We start from the raw sequence: 24,577 nt of genomic DNA on the forward strand, positions 1-24,577 counted from the left end.
CTGCCTTAATCCTTTTGAGCCGTGGGGTCAACGATGCTGTGGCACCGCACAGTTGTGTGCCAGAAAGGGTTGGTGGGGTTTCATACCTCGAGCATCTCAATATGCCAAAATACCCACTCATCACCGTAATAACACAAGACAAGCAAAATGGTTCAGTTCCTCTTACCATCTGCACAGTAAACGTCCGGAATTGTCCAGGCATCCACCATACTTTGGGTACTGGGCGAGGCGTTAATTTCCAAGTTCAAAGCTGAGCACGTGAGTGCTGGTATGCATGCCTGAAGCCTTTCATCCATTCCTGGGTGATTACGATAATGCCGATAACACAGGCTTCGGACTTAAGCTCTGATGACTCATTACAAGGTGGTCGCCGCCTCCTCTTGTCATCATTCAGTATTCAATTGATTCTATACACCATCTTACTGAATTGAAGTGGTGTTAACTCTATCTTGCGCCATTCGAATACGACATTTGACTGACATATCTCGGCACTCTGACTCTGGAGTGCGGGTTGACCTGAATGATCGCCATATAGAACGATATAGGATTCAATCTAAATTAGGTTCGGATCAGGCTCATTGATGTAATCGAGAAACAGACAAAATCTAATATAACGATTACAAGTCATGCCTGGACAGTTGACAACGGACATGATGCGAGGTTAGAATGAAACTCATGGTAATATGGATTATGTCTCATTCAGATCACCGGTCGATCACTCAGCTCTGAATCGTGGTAAAGGATGGAAATGGAGCGGAGCAGTAAGGTATAAATACCACGACGAGGAGGAAAGAAAGATCGACGTCTTCTCATCACATACGCATCGCTTCTCACTCCGAGCAATTTTCATAGCTTCCATTCTCCACCAAATCTCCTCGATCCGTTGTAACATCTTCAACTCCCAATCAGTATGAAATTCCAAGCTACCCTATTCGCCTGTGTGGCTTTCCTTGCTGGTCCGTTGCCCTCAGCCAAGCTCCTAGCCCATTTGAAGAGTGCTGATCATCGTCTCTCCCCACATAGGTATCCAAGCAGCTCCCGTCCCCGGACTCTTAAACAACCTTCTCACCCCCGTCCAACAACCCCGACTATCCCCCACATCCACGTCCAATGGCCCTACCGCTCCAGGTGGCGGTGTCCTCGAATCCAATACCGGTTCCTCCCTCTCCTCCATCCTCAAACAATTGCACATCACCACCCCCGAGGGATTAGACACCACCCTGAACGGTATCAAGTTAACAGGACTGGATGATCTGAGATTATCCCAATTCCTTCAATTCCTCTTACTCGGCCCAGGGGTCCATGTACCAAGTGGTCAAGATGTGGATGATATAATTGACCAAATCATCTTTGACCTGCATAACGAGGTCACCACGGGGAACGAATATGGTCATACCTACACTAAAGCAAAAAGAGGCTTAGGTGATATCTTAGGTAATTTGAAGGGCGATGCACCTGGATCGCAAGTTTCTCATCATGCTTTACAAGATATCAATGCGATTTTCACGGATGGCGCATACGATAGACATACCAGTACGCGGGGTGCTACTCCGACTTCCAATGGCGAGATATACTTGGGACCGTTGGCGGATGTGAAACCTAGTCTTACGGTTGGACTGCTTCCATCCGGAACGGATAGGGGAGCGGTCGGTCTGGTGAATGTTGATGTCAGTGCGGATCTGAATGTGGAAGGAGCCAAGTTCACTCTGGGTCCTAAAATCCATTTGTAGACGGTCGGACAGTGTAGGTCTAGGCTCTGTAGGAGCGATGAAACGACGGTCCTTGAAGTCATAGCATTTATAGCGTCTTGGAATATTACTTTGATCGAATAGGAGAACATAAAATCAAAACACTCTGTACATCTTCTGATATCTCTTTAATTACTGTAATCTACATACACGCATGAACTTGTCTTTCCATAATCCAGTAAGCCAGTTAATTGTATTTGCCCACAGCCTGCATCTTCTCCCGAACCAAAGAGCGCACAACAATTCACATAGTTTCTTCAGTTGCCATAACCATATTGAAATACATGTTAAAATAGCTACCAATAAAGCAAAAGTCATTATATTCCGCGTCCAGAGAGCAAAGTTCGTTATATACATGAAATATAGAAGAAGTAAAATATCCTTGGTACGAGGCGACAATCGACCCAACTATACTGCAAAGCACCTACAAAAGTACTCACAGTCCATCAACAGTCAAGGGCATCTTCTCATGATCGAACAGTACTATACATATCCACATCTCCAGACTGATCGGTTCGTTAACAATTCTCGTTCACGGGACTCCTTTGAATACACTCAATGCCCACTATAACCAATTATCCTAGACTGAATTATACTCCACACGTACAGTATCTTGACGGTTGCTCTACGCCTCACAGCCTGGTCCGTCCAATCCCATCGCCTTTCAGCCTATCCAACAAAGCCTGCAATCTATCTTCGACGCTCTTCCCCTGACCTGAAACAGAACTGGCAAAACTCTTACTGGAAGGACTCAGCCCAGGTGCCGACATATAACTCTGTCCTCGGGATCCAATCTCGTTCTCGTGGAAAAGCTGTCTCTGTGGTCCAGGGCTAAGATTTTCGATCGTATTACCAGCACCAGCGGTGTAATGATTGTTCGCCTTGACGGGACTGATGGTAGGTCGAAGGGAGACCTGGGCAGGTGAGGGGGCATCTTCAAATTGCGAGTGAGCAGGAGACTGAGTATGGATCTGGCTTGATCGTCTCGGCTGGCGCTCAGGGGTCGTGGGGATTGTCGTTGTGGTTGAATCTTGGAAGGCGAATGGGGAGCTATTCGAAGGTGGCCATTCATTATCATCGGAATTGGGGTGCGAGATGATATCGATTCGGCCGTGGGATGCATCCAGATCACGGGAGAGATGATCGATCAAGTCTGCTACATCTGCATGGGATGTGAAGTAGACCTATGGTGTGAAGCACCGTCAGCACAGCACAATATGTCCACAGATCAAGAGTCGTCACAGTCTTCCATCGATCACATGGAGGTAGAAAGGCCAGAACAGAGGAGTAGCATCGAGTAGGAGGCAGATCACTCACATCGGTAGGCGGTCTAGGCTTCTTCACTACATTTCTATCCCTATGCCTGAAATTCAACCCAGCCGTCCCATTACCCAAGGCCTTCGGCCACCCAGCATTGTTCCCAGCAGCGTGGAAGACATCGTCATCCTCGGGAATCACAGAGTTTCGCACACTTGACGAGTAGCTCGTAGTCCGAGAATGCGGTGCACCGGGAGTATCGAACGTGTATTCTTCGCCGTCGACTGAACCAGTCACGGATGTTCGGAGGGCATCGACAATGTTCCAGATTACTTGACCGTCTGCGTATTCTCTATGAAGTGAAGAGTAGTCAGCATGTGGGTCACACATTTCTCCAGATGAGATCGGTAATTTAAACGATACGAAAGATGACGGAAGAGGAAAGCAGGTTACAACATGTGAAGGAGATCCGACGATTTATGACAACAGCAAAAAGATGGACAACTCACGTAATCTCCACAGCCTGAGTCATCCTCCTTCTATCCAACGATCCCCTCGCAACAGCGTCCTCCAACGCACGTCTAGTTCTAGCATGAGCATTCTCATCGTTATCCCCAAACGCGGCCGTGTGGTTCTTATCAGGACTCTCAAGCAATTCCTCATCATCATCACCCCTATACATATCAATCAAACTTCCTCCAGTGGACGATCTAGTATGCGACTCATCGTCTCCACCTCCATTTGACGAATTACCAGGACTTGGGGTCAGGCTCGGTGCCGACGTCTTGTTGGTTAAGGGAGTAGAGTTGGGATGAAGGAATCCCAGACCATGCAATTCTCCTGTTCCCGCTCCTGACGTGGTGGGCACCTGGGTTTGTGAGTTGGAAGGCGAGGGAGTGAAGGAAGGCTTGGTAGGTGTGTTGGTACCGTTTGAATCGGCCGATGCGTTAGAGAAGGAGAAGTTCCTTCGATGAGCCGGAGGAGAGTTGGATACCAGTTCATGGTCTTCTTCACTCAACTTCAAGGGTTTCCGTCGTATAGACTGTTTTCGCGGTTGGTTCAAACCCGGTCTCAGCGATGCAGAATCGGGCGATTCAGGTATTTTCGGTGTATGAGAGGCGAGAGAGGGAGTTGACGGGATGATATTCAACCCTTCGGGGAGAATCATAGTTCTGCGTACTATGACTCTATCTTGAGCTGGTGGGATTGGTATGGGTTCGGGAACCGGAGCAGAAGGGGCTAATCCACCGATAGTTGCGGGTGAAGGCGATGGTTGAGCTTTGCGAGCTTTGGATAACGATCTGAAAAGTCCTTTCTTCTCCTTTTCTTGCTTGACGGCTTTCTCGTCGGTATTTACTGGTACAGCAGGCGGAGGTGAAGGTCCGATAGGTGCAAGGGCAGTCGAGGTGGTACCAGCCATACCCTTCGCAGCCAACATGTCATTCAGCTGTCCTTCGTTTAAACCTAATGCTCGTCCAGCTTCGATGAACTTGTTCCTCGCATCGTCGTCAGAGGAAGTAGGTGTATGTCGAGGTTGTTGTTCAGTTACAGCATCAATGGCAGGCAGAGGACCCATAGCATTACTCTGCGTAGAGACAGGACTTTGCGATCTACCTTGCGGCTGTTGAGGTGGAGGCGAAGTCTCCTTTGATCGTTTCATCTTACTCATGACATGTTTGAGCCCGCTCGAATGACCGAGGCTACTAGGTGGAGACGGGACTTCCTGTTGTTGGACGGCGGGTGGAGGACCGGCACGCTCCGGTGGTGGAGGGAATCTGAAAGCATCGAGGTTGGGCGGAGCAGACGGTGGCGCTTCGGGATGATCATCTGCTCGAAGATGAATTGGATCTTTAAGTCTCTGAGCGACCGAAGCGGAAGCGGATCTTTGCGGTCCACCTTGACCCATCGCGACGTTCTGGATAGGCGAAAGTTTGCTCTGCTGCTGCTGCTGCGATAGCATTTGTTGATGCTGTTGCTGTTGGAGCTGTTTGGTAGGTGATAGCTTTGTCTGAGTGGGTTGAGCAGCAGGGAATGGCGTGACTTCGTTACCGGAGAAACTTCGTCCTTTACTTCTCAATCCGGTGAACTTCTTCCATTTCAGACTCATCTTACTGCCTGATCCACTTGACTTTTCCGAAGTCTTGGCTGATCCAGTTTCAACTTGATTTTCAGGTGTTAATGGTGTGGTCGGAACGTTTGCAGTTGAAGATACCAATTTAGGTGAGGATATGACCATTGGTGCCCCTTTCTTGCTAAACTTCCTATCCAGCTTGCTGTTGGATACAGATGGTGTATGGTTCAGAGCAGCCGTAGCCGCTGCGATACGAGCTTCAAAGTCTTTTCGTACCTCCGGATCCTGCTCGAGTGGTACGCGGAAATGAGCTCGATTCGATGACTTTCGAGAAAGATCGCCAGCGGGTGGTGATTGAGTATCGTGCGTATCTTCTGACGGAGTTGCCACAGGCTGTTGGGGTGGTGGTGGAGCAGGTCGAGTTGGAAGCATGATCGGATTGTGCGACTTGGACCCCGATCGGGAGACTGAACCGCCAGTGCTACTACCGGTAAGTGGCGGAGTCAAGATATGCGTATCGACGGAAGAAGGCAGCGTGCTCTTTTCTTGCGAAGGAGTTGTACTTTGTGAAGAGGATTGTTGTAATGGTTCCGCAGGAGGGAATCTCCAGGAAGAAGGAGGCGGGGGACTGATGGGTCTCGCAAGATCGGGAGAAGTTGCTCCAAGTATGGGTGACATTGCTCTCTGTGTGGGAGAGAAAGCTTCTGCAGACATAGGAGGCGAGTACTACAGGCGCAAGATCAGCATTTCTGTCAGTAACAGTGAAGATGGACTCACGGGAACATAAGTATCATCGTCGCCATGGCCTCTCAAAGCTTCTCGTTCCGCTCTAGCTTTGAGCACTAACTTCTCTTGCAATAACATCATCTCTTCCATGCCCATCCCACTCATCTTTCGCAGTACTTCAGCTTCTTGACCAGGCTCTGGAGATCTCATACCATCCGTAACAAGCTCAAAGCCATCAGGGGAGTCATCATTGAACACGCTTGCCCAGACTATCTCTCCGGGCATTTGCGCGTCTTCAGAAAAGCTCGAGCTAATGGAAGTTGAAGAAGCTTGACGACGAAGTGTAGTAGTTGGTGACAGAGGCGCAGTATCTTCATTTGGCGGGGTGTCATTAGGCGATTCATCGATGGTACCCTGAGCGGAAACAGATCTCTCGAATGGCTCTTGACCTGGTGCGAGTTCCCAACCTAAATTATGATGGAGTTGATGGATAGAATTGGATGAGGTGGTTCGCGAATTGGCTACGCTTCGTCGACCCATAACCTGCTTGACTTCAGGTACAAACTCTTCCATCAATTGAGGACTAGACGTGTACTTGTCACGATCTGAAGGTGTCTCGTCTGCTTCTTCGATGATATCGGGTGTTGAGGGATGACTGGAAAGGGACGAAGACAGGCGTCGATTTATTGGTGCTTCTCCAATTGTACCGGCCCTTCGTCGAGAACCGCCGTTAGGGTGATGAGAGAGCTCATGATCCGCAGACTTAGTAGGGGTAGTTTGAGCTTGATTGACTGATCTTGATCGACCGAGAGAAGTACACCTTTCTGCTATGTTTGGTATACCTTTGATCGGGGAAGGGGTGTTATCGGGAGAGATAGCAGTTCGGATCGCATCCAAGGGGGATTGATTACTAGGCGTCGCTGATCTAGATGACACGCTAGATTGGGAATGGTGGGTCAATCGAATAGGTCTTGGTTGACCAGGTATATAGACCGGTTGGTTAGGCGCTACGGTGGAGGTTGATGAATTGGATAAAGTAGGCTGGTGTCGTACCGGCTGGCTTCGGGTAGGTGTAAATACTGGCATAGGTATAGGAGGGAGGGCTTCTTCCACGTGAGCCAGGAGGTTGTGTGTTCGTGGAGAAGGGGGTAATTTCGATGGCGATGATGGTTCGGTATTGACTCCAGTGAAAGTACTGTTAGTAGGTGACATTTGGAACGGGAACACAGACGAAGTAGCAGATTGACATGAATCTTCTGAACGAAGATCAGATGGTCTTCTGACTCTTTCCGCTTGATCGTCTCCCAACTGTGAAGCTCTTCTTGACACCGGATCCAGCATTTCTTCTACCTCTTCTGGAGTTGGTGGTTTATTCACTTTATCAGGTACAGCTTGGACCGCCATACTCCCTCTCTTCAGCTGACCACCGATTTCCTGAAGAGCCAGTGATATTCTCTTGACTTGGGCGGGGGTCAAACCATCCAATCGAGACTGCCTTTTTCTCGCTTTCTGATGTTTTCCGGCAAACATCGGATCTTCTGCCGAGTTGGGCGTAGGTGGGTTGAGATTCAGCGAGGAAGATGGTGAGTGACCTTTCGACGGTAATGAGGACGAGATATTAGGTATTACACTGGAAGTTGGAGTCGCAGTTTTCTCGGACGTGGTGGGACTTTCGGCTCTTTTGGTGGGTTGATAATACGCATTTGCTTTTTCAGGTGAGATCGCAGGTAGTAGAGGTATATTTCTACTGGTAGGTGTGCCATCACTTTTCTTCGAGGAGATCGAGCCGCTTTTGAGATCTTTATGACTAAATGACTTTTTCACTTTCCTGATATATTCTGCTTCTCTCATACCTGATCCGCCGCTGAATCCATATGATCTCGTCTTGAAGCCTGCATTAGATGCATCAGGGGAAGATCCAACTCCGAACGTCTGGAACGATGAGAAGGAATTGGAGATTGGTGGGGGAGATGAGAGGAAGCTTCCTGGTGTTGATGGAGCATTACCATGTCCCTGGCCGTCGTCGTAGGATGATAAGACTGATGGACTGGAAGTAGAGGTAGTGAGTAGGGAAGGGGAGGATGAGGAAGTTGGCAGACGTCCATGTTTGACGCCTAATCCACTTCTAACCCAGTTTTCATCCATCTGAGGTGGTCTACCATCCCATTGATCCTCTTGCGCTGCGTCCCGCATCTCCGCAAAGAGCAGCTCCTCCTCCTCTTCCGTCAAGGCAGGTCCATGGTGTCTTGCTCGTTGTGACGCCAGGAGTGATCTGAGGGATTCTTCAGGCGCAGTCGAAAGGGAAGGAAGGAGGACTGAGAATCGTTGTGACAGTCTGGTGCAGATGACATAATTAGTTCATCCTCATCCGGCCATGCTTCATACTAGGAAGGGTAAACACTCACGAAGGAAGGATAAGGGAGTTTCTGATATCCACATTCAGACTAGGTGCTATCTCCATCCCGTTCATTGGGCCATTCCATCCGTTATCATATTCCTTTCCCTTCTTGCTTCTTCCTCCCCCGTCCTCTGACGGTCCCGCACGGTGATGGTGGTACTTTTCGCTCTGACCTTCCGTCTTATGACTTGATCTCGAAGGTGTTCGTCTACCAGCAAGAGGATGTTTCTTCTCAGAGGTCGAAGCGGTACGTTTTCTGCTGGGTGAAGAGGCGGGCCGTGTGAAGGTTGAATCGGACATTGAGGGTGAGTTGCAGAACATAGATGGTGAGCGCGAAAGGTATGGTCAGCTCGTCTCGATACTATCTAGATATATGAGACAGTAGGCAGAGGGGAGGTTGGTGGTGAGGGTTGGTAGACTTGAAGTGGTATGGCACGATCAGAACAGTATAGGTGACCTACTAACCTGAACAAACGGTCCATCCCCTAATTTCACTTGACCGCTCTCAACGCATGTATCGTTCTGTGTTGATTCAACCTGATCTTGCCTATCCCAGTCTGCACGACTTTGGTAAGAACGAAGATCAATCCACTGACACTGAATCCTACGCAGATGTGCGTCGTCTTTGAATCGTGTTTTAGATGAATATGAATAATTTGAATGGTCGTAGAGGGAGGGAGCACGTATATCCGCGATTCTCGTAATTGATAACAGAGTCGTGTTTGAGTTGGTTGTTCTGTTGATTCGCGTGGTCCGTGTCGATGTGATTGCCAGTACTGATCTTCACCATGCATGTATGGGTTGTTCTTCTGAGAAATGAGGGAGAGGGAAGGAGTAAATGAAGGAGTCGCAGTGAGTGATTGAAGGATGATGATAGTGCAACTAAAAGGAATCACTAACAACCTTACAAAACTGATTTAGGAGTAGGATGGATGATCAAAGCGGTGTAAAAAAAAGAAAATACAGAAAATACCATACAGATCTATTCTACCCTTGTCTACCCGCAGAGAACACGAAGACATACATACTTGCTCACCGTCGCAACCTGCTTGCATGCATACGTATATTCATCATACACAAGATTGGAATCAACATGCATACTCATAATGTTACCTTGAGGTGTATCCATGTGAATCGCGTTTCACTTCAAAGCCTCTGATGCATTCATCGACCATCCGATTGAATGTTCTGTATGTAATGGCGTAATACATTCTCACATGATGGGTATCAGCAAGTAAAGCTGAAACATGCTGCTTTCCTATACCAAACATCGTGGTGGTCGCATGGATAACTCGTATGCATGATTGATATGTATGAACCATAATAGATGGGTTATCGTAAGGTATACAATGCTGGGTATATAACTGTACAATGTCGCATGACGGAAGCGTGTAGATCGATCTGTATACAGGCCCTACTGGAACCAATCACTGGGTGCCCATCCTTCCCTAAATTTGAGCGACCTTCTGCTAAAAGCACTATACCATGCGTTACTGACGTCTGGAGTACTTTGCTTCTGACGGGCCTATCGCACTTCCACCACCCTATTCTCCCTATCCCTCTCCAAAGCCTCATCCATGATCTTGACCATATCCCTAACCTTGTCCACGCCTACTCTAACCACACCCATGATTTCCTCAACGGAAAGAGGTGTCCCACCAGCTTTCGACAACACACAAATCTCTCGTTGAGCATTCATCGTCACTGTCAAAGTACCTGAACAGAGGGTCGATTCGAGATGTGTGGGATCGAGGATGGGTTGGAGGCTATCAGGGTAAACAATCAGCCGAGGCTCAACATAAAACTGACGATGGATGGACACATACTTCTCGAAATATGCAAAAGTCAGACATAGAGGGGTATGATGTATAGCCAGCGGTACAGGTGCTCGTTCTTCTGGCGAGTGCTATGAAGTGTAATAGAGATCAGCACCTCGTCGATCCTTCCATACTGAAGTCCATCCTCTGTTCATGTAGCGGTGTCCCTTGTTCTGCGAATACAACAACTCACAATGATCACCTCATCCCCAATCACTTCCACGTCAGCCTTCCTAAAATGCTTCAACGCCATCATACTAGCCAAAGAAGCGCAATCTAACAGATTACCTGAATCACTGAGGAAGTGCAGCGTCAATCTGAGTTGCCATACTTTCTCGCCTGCCAGTATACAAAGCGCTTCTCGGTCGATGGCTTCTGTTCGTCGGATTGATTTTTCCAGTAAGCGGGTGATGAGGATCTCCGAGTCGCTTGATCTAGACATATACGGGAAGTCAGTATGGGGTCTTACCGTGAAAGATAACAGCTGAGGGGGTGGTAGATGACCGCCGGTTGATGATGTGTCTGTAGAGTATAACGAGATCTCGTGTGATATGTTTGAATCTTCTCGTGTTTGCAAGGATAACGATGCAACGTCAAACCCACCTTCCATTCTCATACACACTACTAGCCATCGGCCCAATCTCCGAATTGATCAACAAGAAACCCTCGTACGGCCTATCCTCTCGCGGTTTCACTATACTTGCAGAGACTTGGGCGAGAACCCTATGTAAGGCGTACGTCAAGTCAGCCATATATTCGTTGTGAAAAGTATTCATGGCATTGAGCAGGCGACCTTCATTACTCGTCGAGTATCATCCTTCTGCACCGTGGTTCGGCACTTTGATACTACCAAGTATATCAGACTCACGCAGTCTTCCCAAGTCTACACTCAACATTACCCAACTCCTCCCCAAAGACAAATTCGATCTTCCGCTGTTCCAGAGGTAATCTTCCATCCAGCCTCTTCCCCTCCGCCAAAGCAGCTAGTAAGAAATCTTTCTGTATCGAGGGTGGATCTATCTCTCTGACCATTGTGCCGCTACTTCTGTTGAGTAGGATATGAGGTTTCGATGTAGTCCACTTGAGCTATGCTTTATGTTGGCATATGGCATCATAATGTAGGACACCATCAAAAAGATCATAAAGACAACTTGAAAGTGGAGGAAGGAAAGGAAAGGATAGTCAGTAAGATGACGTGGCATACATTTTTGCGCAACACAGCGTTATCATTGGAAGCTAGAACAGCATAAGTAGAGCAAAGTAACCCGCTCCTTTGCCATCCTATGCGTTTCTCTTATCTCCCAGGTCTACAACTGAACCACATCGAGAAACGCATAGCTTGGGTTCTGGCCCAATCGGTTAAGGCTTCCAGGACAATGCATTGGTTTTCGTGTGTCTTCCAACACAACATCTGTTAGAAAGACTCTTCGGTCTGTCGAGATTGCCACAATCGATGAGCTCTCGCTTGAGTACAGACTTGCTAGTACTGGGATAGTATTCTGGAACAAGCCCCGAGGACATGCATCACTTGCCCCGATCCTCCGCTATTCTCGGCGAACGGATCGATCCTCCATGTAGTCTAGTCTTGACTGGGCCTTCGGACGCATGCAACCAAAAGCAAATCTCGTAAATCTGGAAGAACGCTCTGGTCTGGTGGAGGTCGCACTAACCTCATTCCTTGACGTCATTCAGATTGCATGAGCAATTCCAGCAAATCGAGATTTACTAGTAATTGTATGATGCAGGTGACAGACTTGATACTCCACTTTATGACGAGGTGTGTTCTTATAGATGTCATCGTGCTAGAGGGCATGTGTACATATATATAGAACATGTAGCTTTTGATGATGATCCGGATATGCACGAATTCCCCTTATCATAACATAACCTCAAAACAGAATAACTTACCAAACAACACCGTAAAAAGATGCAAGCAGTCGCCAACCTCGTCCAAGACGCCATGGGCCCAGTCCCAGTCGCGACTAATCCAGAGTACAAGCACCGCCCGGACGGATCCACCATGAAAGCTTTGGCATGGTTCGGTAACTCCGATGTCAGGATTGTCGATGCGCCTATCCCTGATATCTCAGAGGACAAGGATGTGATTCTCAAGGTTACGGGGACAACGATCTGCGGGAGTGATTTGCATTTGTACCATTCTGAGATGATTGGGATGCAGAAGGGGGATATCTTGGGACACGAGTTTATGTGAGTGTGGACTGTTCGGCAGTCAGGCTCGATCACATGACGGACGACGTGGGCGAGAGGGGAGAGGCGACACAATGACGAAACGAGGGACGTGATAGCGACGAATGGATGGAATGGGCGAGAGACGAGACAAGGCGGATCAGAGGCCAAGGGATAGAGGAGAGGCGACGAGGCGAATGCTGGCTAGCCGGAGGCGACACAGGGCGAGAGGTGAGGGGAAGATGGAGTGAAGGCGAGAGGGAGACCATGGCGAGATGAGGTGAGGGCAAGAGGAGAAACCGGGCTCAGGAGGACATATCGTTCCCAGATCTTTGGTCTGAGATCTGATCTCTTTCCTCCCGACCAAGCCAAAGACGAGGGCAGTAGAAGGCGTAGGGGTGAGTGGGGTGAGTGGGGTGTGCGTGTATGTGATGTGCGGTGTACGGGTAAAGCGGCGATCACCGACCATCATCCTCCTTCCTTCCGTTCCTCCCCCCTGTCTTCCGACCTGTTTTTTTCACCACTCCCCCATGCATACACCTCAACTAACTTGATATTCGACTACCCAGGGGTGTCGTCGACAAGGTAGGACCCGGCGTGACCACCCTCAAGCCCGGAGACAAGGTCGTCACCTCGTTCCAAGTCGCTTGTGGCACCTGTCGATATTGCCAGAAGAAATTCTCGTCAATGTGCGATCGGACCAACAATTCTAGTCTCATGGCGAGCATGTACGGCCAGAGAGACGCCGGCTTTTTTGGCTATGGACATCTTAGTAAGACCTTATCTATGAAAAAATGAAGAGAGAATGCTAAAAAAGTATATATCAACAGCTGGAGGACTCCCCGGAGGACAAGCTGAGTACGCTCGAGTACCGTTCGGAGAGGTTAACTGCCTCAAGGTGCCTCCTGGCGTGTCTGGTATGTACCTCTGCATCCCCTTCGTACACCCAGCCATCGAAAACACTGACTTTACATGCATGTTGTGTGTCAATAGACGAACAAGTACTCTGTAAGTCGACTTGGGATGGTGAAGATGGAAAATGCCACATTGGCTGACGGACCCCTCCTTTGGCTTTATGTAGACTTGTCAGACGTGCTTCCTACCTCTTACCACGCTGTGGTTGATACGAGAGTTGAGGAAGGTGATATCGTTGGTATCTGGGGGTGAGTGGTGCTCGATCTCTCGGGTGGAAATATCGGCTGATTGACCCTTTTATGTACATAGTCTCGGTCCCATTGGTGTAAGTTATACATTCTTAGTGCCTGCTTCCCCGGGAATGCACGACCTGAGTTCGACAAACCGCATAACGGATACTGATTGTTTATATTCTTTTCAGCTCGCATGTGTCAAATGGGCTCTGCTCAAGGGTGCCTCCAAGGTATACGCCATTGACACTCAACCCGCTCGACTCACCGCCGCCGCAAGTCTCGGTAATGTAGTCCCAGTAGACTTCAAGGCTGAAAACGTTACTAAGAAGATCAGCAGTGAAGTTCCAGGAGGATTGGATGGTAGGTCCTTGCACTCAAAATCCACAACCTGTCGAAGGGTGTACTGATACTGCGATGTGTTATAGTCTGTATCGATGCCACCTCATTCCACGAGCCCAAAACCCTCCTCCACAAAGTCGAGAAGGCCCTTATGCTCGAGACTGACGTCTCTGAAACCCCCAACGAGATGATCTGGCTAGTCAAAAAGTTTGGTCGAGTCGGTCTCATTGGAGCGTACGCAGGGTACACCAACCACTTCAACATCGGTGCATTGATGGAAAAGGGTGTCCGATTCATTGGTAATGGTCAGGCACCAGTTCATCTTTATTGGCACGAGATCTTGAACGATTACATCTTGACTGGTAAATTCGATGTCAAGATGTTGATGTCTCACCGAGTCTCCATCGAGGATTTCCCTAAACTTTACGAGAAGTTCGATAAGAGGTATGCTGGGGTTGAGAAGGTATTTGTACAAACTCAGTTCAGGTAAGTTCACCGACACATAAGACATATTCGCGGGTGATGCTAACGATTGGTATTGGATTAGTGAACCTGCCGCTCCTGGATTCCCTCAATTGACCAAGGTCGATGACTGGGCCAACAAGGTTCTTTAAGCGTAGAAGAGAATTATGGTTGAATAAGAAGTAAATTTCACTTGTAGCTATAGTAAATTGAGAGATGGAGCCTACCATGCAAAGTGTATTTGAGAACAGCGTGAAATTACTCAATAATTCACCATCGAACCGAGGCTGTCAACCTCTTCCTCGCTCCTTGGTAATACGTTAGATGGCAATACTGTCAGTATACTCTAGATACATCAACCGCTTAGCGACGTAAGCTGCTGCATATCTAGATAATCCTGTAATTTCTATCAATGTTCAATCCACTAACTTAAAGCCCCAAAATGATCTATTCACTGGTGCCACATTGTAACACCGTAGTGTACAACGGGATCAAATTGACGTTAAGCATGTGTATCCCGGACGTCATCGGTCAAATAAACGAAAAATGTCCAACGGTCACACTCAACATTCCACAATTCCATCGAGATCTATTTCATCAACTGTCTTCAAAAACAACTGTAGCATAACCTCATCAAAACATCATCAAGAATGGCACCAATCGCTCCGCCAGCGCACATCGCAACCCCCTCCCAACCCATCGCTCCTCCTCCCTCCGCCGGAGGTTTATTAACCAGGACGCAAAAGTTCATCGAAGAGAACCAACGATTGATCTTATTGGGATGTGCAGTCCTAGCAGCGTCAGGCGCAGGATATTACTTGTACTCGACGAGAAACTCTGGACCTTCAGGTGATGCTGGATCTTCTAGCTCAGCGTCCGCACCGGGTGGTTCGAGCTCGTCAAAGAAGAACAAGAAGAAGAAGAAGAAGGCTTCGTCCGCCAAGGATGAGAAATACGTGAAAGGGGAAGGGGACAAGGGACCCCTGTTGGAAGAAATTGAACAGCCAAAGCAGGAGAAGAAGGTGGAGAAGGTGGAGTCGGAGAAGGAGGAGGGGTTCTTGGCTGGTGAGTCGGAATGTCCGTTTGGGATAGGTGGGATGAAGAGGGCTATCGTTTAATGGAGGGAAGAGCAGGATGACGAAGATGAAGGCTTGATGAATACTGTGCGAAGTGACTACGTGCTAATCATGACCCATGTAGATGTACCAGACGCTGCTACTCTTGAGTCGATGGATGAAAGTGCAAGTATCAGTTATGAGTTCCAGACAATATGTGGAAAGCTGACATGCTGGTCGACAGGCAAGAAACAACCTTGGCGCATCACTCAAAGACAGGGGAAATAAACTTTATTCAAAGAAGGACTTCCAAAAAGCTGTTGAGTGGTGGGTGTACAGCGAAGTCCTGGAGATTACAAGGACTTGAGCTGAGTGTTTGATTAGCTACACCAAAGCCATCGAGGTATCAATCAGGAAAGATGCAGTGTTCTTCTCCAACCGAGCAGCTTGTAAGCTACCTCACCTGTCGCTGACCCAACTACCGGAAAGGATTTAGCTAATTTTGCTTGGCTCTGCTAGGTTACACCAACTTCTCTCCTCCCGAGTACGCACGATGTGTAGCTGATTGTGACGAGGCTTTGAAACTTGACAAGACATAGTAAGCTGTTCATATTCATCCTCCTTAGACTCCTACGAGGATGAAAGCTGATACCGTAGCACAGTGTCAAAGCATTGAAGAGACGAGCTACTGCTTTGGAGAACTTGGGTAGAGATGAGGAAGCTGTACGAGGTTTGTTCCGCGTCCTATCAGCTTTGATGATGTGGAATGAGCTACATAGTTTACTAATCTGGCCATGTTCGAAGACTTCACTGCTACCACAATTATCGAACGATTCCAAGATGAACAAGCTGCCATGTCAGTGGAGAGATGTTTGAAGAAGTTGGCCCAGAAGAAGGCCAAGGAGATTCTCGAGGTGAGCTTGAAGTGCAACTTGCGATTGGCGGTACTCAGCTCATTCCTGTGATTCTTGTCAGACTCGAGAACCTAAATTACCATCACCAACCTTCATCTCTGCCTATCTCTCAGCCTTCCGACCTCGTAAGTTTATCTGATCACTAAATACTCCCCTCGCCTACTTGCACCATTTCCTGCCCTCTCCACCGCAATGTATCTACCTGCTACCGACGTGTGTCATACTTATTTCCTTATCATGCTCTTTTGTAGACTCTAAACCATCCCTTCCTGAAAACCCATCCCAAGGCGACCAAACCCTCTCCCTAGCCTTTGATGCCCTCGAAGCAGCCGACTACTCGCACGCCGTCTCATTCGTCAACGAAGCTATCGACCAAGGCATCTCAACAAAGGACAACGAAGCTGAAGCATACAACTTGAGGGGTACATTCAAATTCTTGATTGGTGATTCGGAGGGCGCTAGACAAGATTTGCAGAAATCTTTGGATATCAAACCTGATTTCGTGCAAAGTTGGGTCAAGATTGCTAGTGTGCATATGGAACTTGGTGAGTTGTCGGATGATTCATTCGACATAGATGGGGTATAATCAACGGATCATTTGGTTTCCTGCCAGTATCTGTGTTTGCTGACGATTGATGGCGATATAGGTGACTCCGCTAGTGCTTTCGGTGACTTCGAGGCTGCTATCAGACATAATGCAGATGATCCTGATATCTACTACCACAGAGGTCAAGGTGAGTCATCGTCTACTAGTTTATAACGTTGTGAAGGACTGACACCTATCGGACACTTTCTAGTCTACTTCATCATGCAAGAATTCGACAAAGCCATTGCCGATTACAACAAATCCACCGCTCTTGACGGAAACTTTATATTCACCCATATCCAAGCTGCCGTTGCTCAGTACAAGCAAGGAAACGTTGGATCTAGTATGGCTGCGTTCAGGAGGATCTTGAAGGAATTCCCTGATAAAGGCGAGCCAAGCAATTACTAGTGAGTTTGCCTTCGCATAGGTTCTTTCTGACATGCTGCGAGACGATGATGGGGCATTGAAGCTATCGGGACAATGAAAGGGATAATGGCGTTTCAAGTGGAACTGAGCTGACTATGCCGTACCCATCACAGCGGTGAGCTCTTGCTTGATCAACAGAAATTCCAAGAATCATTAGAACGATTCGACCGATCAATCGAACTTGATAAAGAACGGTGGGTAAAGCTCTACTTCTCAACTTAATTGGCTAGACCCAGTCTCCAAGGCAGGATATTCCAGCTGATCGTCGGTGATTTGTTATTTCAGAAACCCCCGAAACGTCTTGCCTTTCGTCAACAAAGCTCTCGCCTTATTCCAATGGAAACAAGATATAGTAGGAGCCGACGAGTTGTGTCAGAAAGCTCTCGAGATCGACCCAGAATGCGATGTCGCTGTTGCTACCCTCGCTCAATTGAGCTTGCAACAAGGTAAGATCGATGAAGCTATTAAATGGTTTGAGAAGTCTGCGCAGTTGGCTCGGACCGAGGGAGAGCTGGTCAATGCTATTACCTGTGAGTACAGCTCTGATCACGACCAGGCCTTCTGGTCCTTCCTTGCAAAGCACATTACTACACGAGCTGACCTCATGATACCTTTCAACAGACGAACACGCCAGTAAAGCCCAAGTCCACTTCTTGAAGAATTACCCAGAGTTCGCCGAACGACTCAGTCAGATGGCTCAAGGGATGTAAGAGAGTTATGACGTGAGATTATGAATGGGATGATGGACAGGACGGGATATCGAAGATGACTTCTTGGAATTGGTGCCTATCTTCTTGATGGTTGAACGGAGGAAGAAGTATAACATTATAGCATTTATTCATTATATACGATTTATGATTATAGGTCGAGACGATGCAACTACTCTTAATTTGGTGTGTGGGGTATGTGCGTGGTCAGAAATGATGGGGAAGGGATTCAACGATGTGGTTTTTCTAATTGCCGCAGGGTTTGACGCTGGCTCATATTGTGAGATGAACGAACCGTTGTTCGAGGGTTTGTCCTTTCCTCAAAATGCCTCTTGCTATTGTCCCAAGCTCTCTTCTTCCGGCAAGCCCACAATGTCCACATCCGCCCCCCCCCATAACCCTCACTCCGTCCTTCACAATGCTTCATTGTCCTTCGAACATAATGGGTTGATTCGCCGACAAGACATATACAGTGAAAGTTACAGTATTCATGATGAGCAATACAATGAACCTGCAAAGTATGTACGAACTACCGTCCCTCTTATTTCCATATCGTCCACCAGGTCGATTTCCAAAGAATAGAAGAATAAGATGGGAACTAAGATGTTCAAATACTCTCGCTCCGGATTGACGCTCGACTTGATCGTGTATCTCTTTCCCCTTCTCCACAGTTGACACCCCATAGGCAATGTCGGTCGGGAGGGGGAGAAGAGGGCGATAAGGAGCAACTTTTGGGGAAAGTATGACCGGGGCTGCCGCACTGCCTGAAAAGGCATGAAGAAGGAGAAGAAGAAAGAGAATGAAAATCAACTTTGGAAATTTATAGTCGTCCACTGGTGTCTGGTGTCTGGTGTCGCGTGAAAGTGGGATAGTGGGATGCCGGGCGGGGTTATGCGGAGTTTGGTTGATGGGAGAAGGGAAGGAAGGGGAGTGGCGGTGGAGGTGGTCCACTATTTGTCAATTGGGTGATGACGAGCTTTGCAGAGTTGGAGGTATATATATACTCTGAAGGTGCATGTAGATGAGATAACACGCAATAATGCTGATGGTAACACGCTGAGTAACGAACGCTGGACTTTTGAACACAATTTCAAGAAACAAATTGGTATCATGTCACCTCACAACCTCACTCCCGAGATATGGTCCATGATCTTCAGCTTCTGCGCTGAGCCGATAAGAAGGGATGAACAGGTATCTCAGCCCACTTTGGTTAAGCTATTACAAGTCAACTCGGTGAGTGAGAGGATCCTCACGAAGACTTGGTACAGAGCTGAGACATGGTCATAGTCGTTCCTCTCAATCGTTGCACCTCTACTATATCGAAATGTGACTATCGAGGATCTCGGAGGGTTCCTTCGTGGATTAGATAGCACTTCATTACATGACGAGAGTAATGCAGTACCACTAGCGAACCTGGCAGATCTGGTGCTGATCCGGCTGGGGTACACCAAAGTCGCATTACTACGATATGTCCGACATCTCAAGGTGGTACCTTGGACCCGCTCCGTCAAATTAGCAGATCCACCTGTCTCCTCTTCTGCAGAGACAATCGACGAACAGCATTCATCATATATCGAAGCCAAATCCACCCTTCAGAAATTATCCCACATATCACTTGATGACAATATACTTTCCATCACCATCGGGCGTAGCGTTCAGCCGAACTCGAAAGAGATGGATCGGATCCATTCAAGATTCTTTTCTGAAATTCATCCGATCCGTCGACGACTGTTGGAACTTTTCAGACCTGGACAATGGACAGAGTACAGTCCCTTACATGGTTATTGCTTCGAGCCTCTCCAAAGTGATTTCATCGGCGGAGAGAGGGTAATACCGGAATTGGTAGTCATTCATACTACACTAGAAGGGACGTTTCCCTTGGTATGGGGTACAACCAATAGGATTATGGTGAACCCACGGAAGGGCAGTGATAATCGGGCCATCATGGAGCCATCTGTGATGATGAGTAATACCGAGACCATTCCAGAAGAGCTCGATATGTTACCTGCTGGAAGATTACTTGAGGATGAGCTAGTTAGGAGCTTGGTATATACCATTATACGGTCTAATCCACCCTGGCTTAGACGGATGGACGAGGTGCAACAGGAGTCGGTGGATGAGAGAACAAAGATTGAGGTGTATGGGCTGGAGAACGTGCTCCGACTCAATGACGATAGCTCGGGTCTTCGAGCTGATGGGTTGGAGATTGCAAAAGAGGCGTCGTCTGACAACGGAAGTGGTTCGAAGGAAACCTCGCACCTGCGGGTATTGGGTAGGATCGAGAGCAGAATCAGGGACCAATCAAGTATCTCGGAGGATGACAGATGGATCAAGTCGGGTAGGAAAGCGTTTTCGATCGGATTGCGTTCAAAGCAAGATACTTCGGATTGATGACTTTGCGATACAAGGCAACGGTATGCATCTAGCGGGAATACACGATTTGTCGTTCAACATACATAAACAAAACAAGCTCGCATCTACCACCGTTCAAGGACTTTGATTCTTTCCATCTTACCCAGGGTCGGAGCTGCGAAGGCTGTGCAACGTCAAAACACGCTAGTACTCGTGAAGATGTCCGTGCTCGCACCGACCTGCTCCCTCAGGGTCAGTCAACGATGGATCTTGGACAATCCTCAAAGGTCACTCAATACTTTATATTCCATCAAGGTAGTCTGTTGACTTGTCATCAAACCCCATGGATGATCACAATTAGTCATGGATTGCAGAGCACTCAACTCTGAACTGATATCCCTCATCCTCAGTTTCTGTACGGTCCAGTATGAAGATGACAACGAGTACCCCGACTCGGACACTTTGCGAAGTTGTCTTTTGGTGAACAAGGTGCGTCATTTTCCCTCACTTTTGACCTCAATCACCTCGCCCCTGCATGCCCTCAGCGTACAAAGACTAATGCATAAGGTCACTTGCTACATTTTAGACCTTCTTCCTCCTCACCGCTCCGTACCTGTACAAACGGGCCTCCACTCCCAACATCAGCAACCTCTTCTCAGGCGCAATCAACCATCTCCCTCCCAAGCTCTTCGAGGATCTCTGTCTGGATAGAACCATCAGTACACGAAGTTTGTACGAGAAGTTATCTGAATCGATGAGACTGGGCAATACGAAACTACCCTTACTACTTCATTTGAAACACCTTATAATCCAGCCTCCTTACTCTTCCCTCGATTCCTCTCGCGAAGAGTACGATGCGATAAGGTTGGATGAAGATAAAATACATCATAGTTGTATGAGAGGTCTTAGAACAGCGGCAAGCAGGAAATTGGATATATTACCGAAAATTCAAACTATATGCTTCAAACCGCACAACGATTTGAATTGGAATACAAGGAAACTGCGGGATATGTCAATAGCTTGGAACGATTATGAAAATAGGATGAAGGGACTCAAACCTTCTTTACTGGATGTTTGTAAGCCGAATCTTAAAGTGTGGTGCGAGTAGGAGAAGAGCAGGATATACACAGGGTTCCTGTCACGATGATCAACCTATATCTCAGTCCGTAGGCCCGATTATATAGCAGAACAAGGAGAGCAGATAGAGTGATAGCGAATACGAGGAACTAGATAACAAACTCGTTATCGTGGTACCAAAAGGGCTAATAGAGATAGAGCTTTTGGTATGACTGAGACAGAGGAGATATCGTTGAACACGATATTGGGCAAAGGTACTAGATGAAGACAACAATAGAGAATTCATGGGGAGAACAGATCATGAATCGAGAGCTAGATACTCATATATATGTGTACAATGTCCATGGTGTATCGTCCTATGAGTATGAGAGGTAGAAGTTGAAGCAACTATCATTCAACCAACGTTCTAAGTTCTACAGCGAGATCGAGCGGGCCAAGGCGGAGTTCGTTATCGGGATATCGGTATGGTCGTTACGTAAGGTTATTCGGTTATGGCGGTGGCCGGCATGACAGTTCCACGATAGGAGTTCAGAAGAATACCATATTCGACAATCACGATCTACCGGCGAGAGCCTTCTGGGAGTCAGCAATGAGATTCTCTCGCCCGATGGTCTACCGCCTAAAGCATGGGGCGATCGGAATACGATATCAATCTTGAGCTCCTTCTTTCGTCGGGCGTACAACCAAGGAGATGATGCGCCGATCAGGGATCTGGTCAGCTGGATATGCAAGAGTAGGCTAGCCTTCGAGGTTGATAAGAAGGTCGAAGATCTTATGGAGATACCGATGACGGTCATTGAAATATATGGTCTTGAGAGGTATATCCCTGCTGTAAGGCGATACGATGGGAATGAACTTTCGGAGGAGAAGATGCGTGAACAGAGGGAGAAGGGGGAAAGATTGAAGAAGGGGGTTCAGGAGAGGCTGGACAGTTTGATGGAGGAGAGGACGAAACTAAATAAGGACACAAAGCTGGTAGGACTCAAGTTGTTGTCGCTCTCCGATTGGCCGGCTTGCGAGGCATGTGAATGAGTTGGGAAAGCTATCTGTTGGACAGAAGGAAGGAATCATGTGTTTCAACGACAGAAAAGAGATCGGTTCCTTGGTAGAGGAGCAGTTTACAAAGCCTGTCGGCCTAGTGAGTCTGTACACGACGGAGAAGTGGGAATCGCGTGAACCTATTACTTATGGTGATATCGTCTCCTTGACAATTGATGAACCGTGAATGCAACTCTGTCTCCAAGCTACTGCATGCACGTGCCTGATTTTTAGACTGACGATCTTACGTCATCTATCGATCACCTGCTTTGACCGCTTCGCTATCCAAAGTATGAGTACGAGCGCAATGTATATAAGATCACACTCTCATCATGCTCTTCTCATACGACTCATGCACAATCCAATTGATCAAACACAGAATACTGATATAGCCATGCCAGGAGGAAGCACCGCCCAACCATTCTCAGAGGAGATATGGTCATTGATATTCTCGTTCTGCGCGGAGCAAGGTGAAGAAGGATGTCATGTCCCTCAACCCACCCTGACCAGTGCTATCAGGGTGAACAAAGTAGGTTCTTGACGGCCGTCTCCATTTCGGTACTAAGTCCCGTTTTCATATACTCTCTAGGCCCTATTACTAGCAGCTACTCCCTACCTGTATCGTGATCCCGTCGTATACGACATCGCATCCTTCTTCCTTGGAGCAGACCGACCTGTCCCCTCTTTCCCAACTACCCAAGTTCCCAATCCAGATCAAATCGAGATACCCTCTGATCTAGAATACCTCAACGTGGGACATACTAAGCTTCCTCAACTCCGACACGTCCGCAGACTCACCATCATCCCTTATCCCAGACAACCTGATATTCCGGAAGCAAACGCAGATGAAGATGGACATGGAGATGACGAAAGTGAAGGTAAAAGCGAGAGTGAATCTGAAAATTCTGCCAGTCTTAAACCCAGACGCAAACGCCGGAGTACAATGGAGAAAATATTATACCAAGATGCGTTCTTCGAGACTGCCCTCAAAACCCTGCTCAACGCTGGAGACGATAACAACGAAGTGGTCACCCCGAGATTAGAAAAGTTGACTATAGGATCCTGTATCTATCCCGACTCGTTATCCGAGGAAGAGATCGTAGAAGCTTTCAGTGAGAATCTACTCAAGATTAGGGATGTACTCTTACATAAATTAGGACCCAAGTACTGGTGCGAGTACAACTTGAAGGGCGGGCTGAAATCGCAAGCTTTAGATTGTATATTGGACAGGTATCTACCCAAGGTGGTGACACAGCATAAGGAGTTGGGTTACACGGAAAGGTTCACGGTGTGCTATGGAACGACCAATAGGATAATGGTCAGGTTGTACGTGGATGCTAATCCGGAGGATGATCCGCGCAAGAAAGATGAGGATAGTAATCAAGCTTTGAAAGGGCCTGGTGACCTCACGCCGAGAACTAGAGCGAAGATCATAGCTGCTATCAACGGTATTCCGATGCCTGGTGAAGATGAAGCTGAAGATGGAGGTTCAGGTCAAGGTGAATCTTCCAATTCTGGTCAACCACCCACAATCCCAGGAATATCATTCACCAACCCGCAAGGAGAACTGGATCCATATTTCACTTCTTCCTTTTGGACCGATCCCTTGGGATTGAAGAAACACGATGCGGTAGAAATAATCATGAAATCACTGTACAGCTCTTATCCCCGATGGCTTCGTCCTCCCTCCTCTATCAAGACGCGCGTCGACAACAATACCAAGATCGAGATATACGGGTTGGAAAAGGTCTTGAGGGGATGGCACCCCTCCGACGAGGGTTTGAGGGATTATGATGATTTGTTTGAGGATAGTGATACCGATACGGAGTCAGAAAGTGGTCGGGGTAGTGATTTTTGGAGTGATAGTGAGACCGAGAGCGAAGATCAAGATGGACTCGAGGGATCAAGAGCGAATGAGAGTGAAAGATCCATAACTAATCAATTGACTGAAGAAGAGATGCTGAGGGAAGATATCAAGGGACTTGCGAGAGCCAAACACGTGGAGAAGAGGAAGAAGAGGGCTCTGGAGAAGATCGAAGATTTGGTGCAGGACCAGATAAACGGGCGATTCAACGAGAGGTTCTGGACGAAGGACTGTGCACCCTCTGTGAAGTTGTTCCTGGCACAAGATACCCCGGCGTGCGAGAGCTGCGGGCAGGGCGAGAAGGACAAATGGGTCTGGAACCCTTTGGACGAGATGTACAAGTAATTATGGAAGATGGACAAAAGGTATACGAGTTTTGTGCCGGTGTGAGTATTTGCTGCTTCT

At 47.8% G+C, this 24,577-nt stretch overlaps 8 protein-coding genes across 8 annotated transcripts; 6 read left to right on the forward strand and 2 right to left on the reverse strand.

Annotated features, from left to right (window-relative positions):
• Positions 1-910: 910 nt before the first annotated feature.
• On the forward strand, positions 911-1,730 carry I302_102583 (uncharacterized protein; the record flags this gene model as incomplete). Its single annotated transcript, XM_019187949.1, has 2 exons — positions 911-956; positions 1,024-1,730. The coding sequence occupies 2 exons, from the start codon at positions 911-913 to the stop codon at positions 1,728-1,730; spliced, it is 753 nt and encodes a 250-aa protein (XP_019050827.1).
• A 650-nt stretch (positions 1,731-2,380) lies between these two features.
• I302_102584 (uncharacterized protein) lies at positions 2,381-8,500 on the reverse strand (the record flags this gene model as incomplete). The annotated part of the gene is made up of 5 exons (XM_019187950.1): positions 2,381-2,932; positions 3,066-3,357; positions 3,515-5,802; positions 5,854-8,137; positions 8,208-8,500. 5 exons carry the CDS (start codon positions 8,498-8,500, stop codon positions 2,381-2,383), a joined length of 5,709 nt encoding a protein of 1,902 aa, XP_019050828.1.
• A 1,225-nt stretch (positions 8,501-9,725) lies between these two features.
• I302_102585 (uncharacterized protein) lies at positions 9,726-11,049 on the reverse strand (the record flags this gene model as incomplete). Its single annotated transcript, XM_065869520.1, has 5 exons — positions 9,726-9,966; positions 10,027-10,106; positions 10,211-10,451; positions 10,621-10,740; positions 10,886-11,049. 5 exons carry the CDS (start codon positions 11,047-11,049, stop codon positions 9,726-9,728), a joined length of 846 nt encoding a protein of 281 aa, XP_065725592.1.
• Positions 11,050-11,944: 895 nt separating this feature from the next.
• Positions 11,945-14,305, forward strand: I302_102586 (uncharacterized protein; the record flags this gene model as incomplete). Its single annotated transcript, XM_019187952.1, has 9 exons — positions 11,945-12,225; positions 12,774-12,976; positions 13,035-13,121; positions 13,198-13,212; positions 13,286-13,367; positions 13,429-13,444; positions 13,541-13,712; positions 13,778-14,177; positions 14,239-14,305. 9 exons carry the CDS (start codon positions 11,945-11,947, stop codon positions 14,303-14,305), a joined length of 1,323 nt encoding a protein of 440 aa, XP_019050830.1.
• Positions 14,306-14,803: 498 nt separating this feature from the next.
• I302_102587 (uncharacterized protein) lies at positions 14,804-17,844 on the forward strand (the record flags this gene model as incomplete). Its single annotated transcript, XM_065869521.1, has 14 exons — positions 14,804-15,218; positions 15,354-15,394; positions 15,453-15,535; positions 15,593-15,657; positions 15,728-15,806; positions 15,871-15,938; positions 16,013-16,122; positions 16,184-16,247; positions 16,374-16,667; positions 16,770-16,856; positions 16,920-17,115; positions 17,248-17,328; positions 17,420-17,664; positions 17,756-17,844. The coding sequence occupies 14 exons, from the start codon at positions 14,804-14,806 to the stop codon at positions 17,842-17,844; spliced, it is 1,917 nt and encodes a 638-aa protein (XP_065725593.1).
• Positions 17,845-18,951: 1,107 nt separating this feature from the next.
• On the forward strand, positions 18,952-20,232 carry I302_102588 (uncharacterized protein; the record flags this gene model as incomplete). Its single annotated transcript, XM_019187954.1, has 2 exons — positions 18,952-19,074; positions 19,129-20,232. The coding sequence occupies 2 exons, from the start codon at positions 18,952-18,954 to the stop codon at positions 20,230-20,232; spliced, it is 1,227 nt and encodes a 408-aa protein (XP_019050832.1).
• A 324-nt stretch (positions 20,233-20,556) lies between these two features.
• Positions 20,557-22,302, forward strand: I302_102589 (uncharacterized protein; the record flags this gene model as incomplete). Its single annotated transcript, XM_019187955.1, has 3 exons — positions 20,557-20,682; positions 20,780-21,265; positions 21,784-22,302. 3 exons carry the CDS (start codon positions 20,557-20,559, stop codon positions 22,300-22,302), a joined length of 1,131 nt encoding a protein of 376 aa, XP_019050833.1.
• Positions 22,303-22,702: 400 nt separating this feature from the next.
• On the forward strand, positions 22,703-24,517 carry I302_102590 (uncharacterized protein; the record flags this gene model as incomplete). The annotated part of the gene is made up of 2 exons (XM_019187956.1): positions 22,703-22,837; positions 22,898-24,517. 2 exons carry the CDS (start codon positions 22,703-22,705, stop codon positions 24,515-24,517), a joined length of 1,755 nt encoding a protein of 584 aa, XP_019050834.1.
• Positions 24,518-24,577: the final 60 nt, after the last annotated feature.

This window comes from Kwoniella bestiolae, chromosome 1, assembly GCF_000512585.2.
Source record: "Kwoniella bestiolae CBS 10118 chromosome 1, complete sequence".
Classification (NCBI taxonomy): domain Eukaryota; kingdom Fungi; phylum Basidiomycota; class Tremellomycetes; order Tremellales; family Cryptococcaceae; genus Kwoniella; species Kwoniella bestiolae.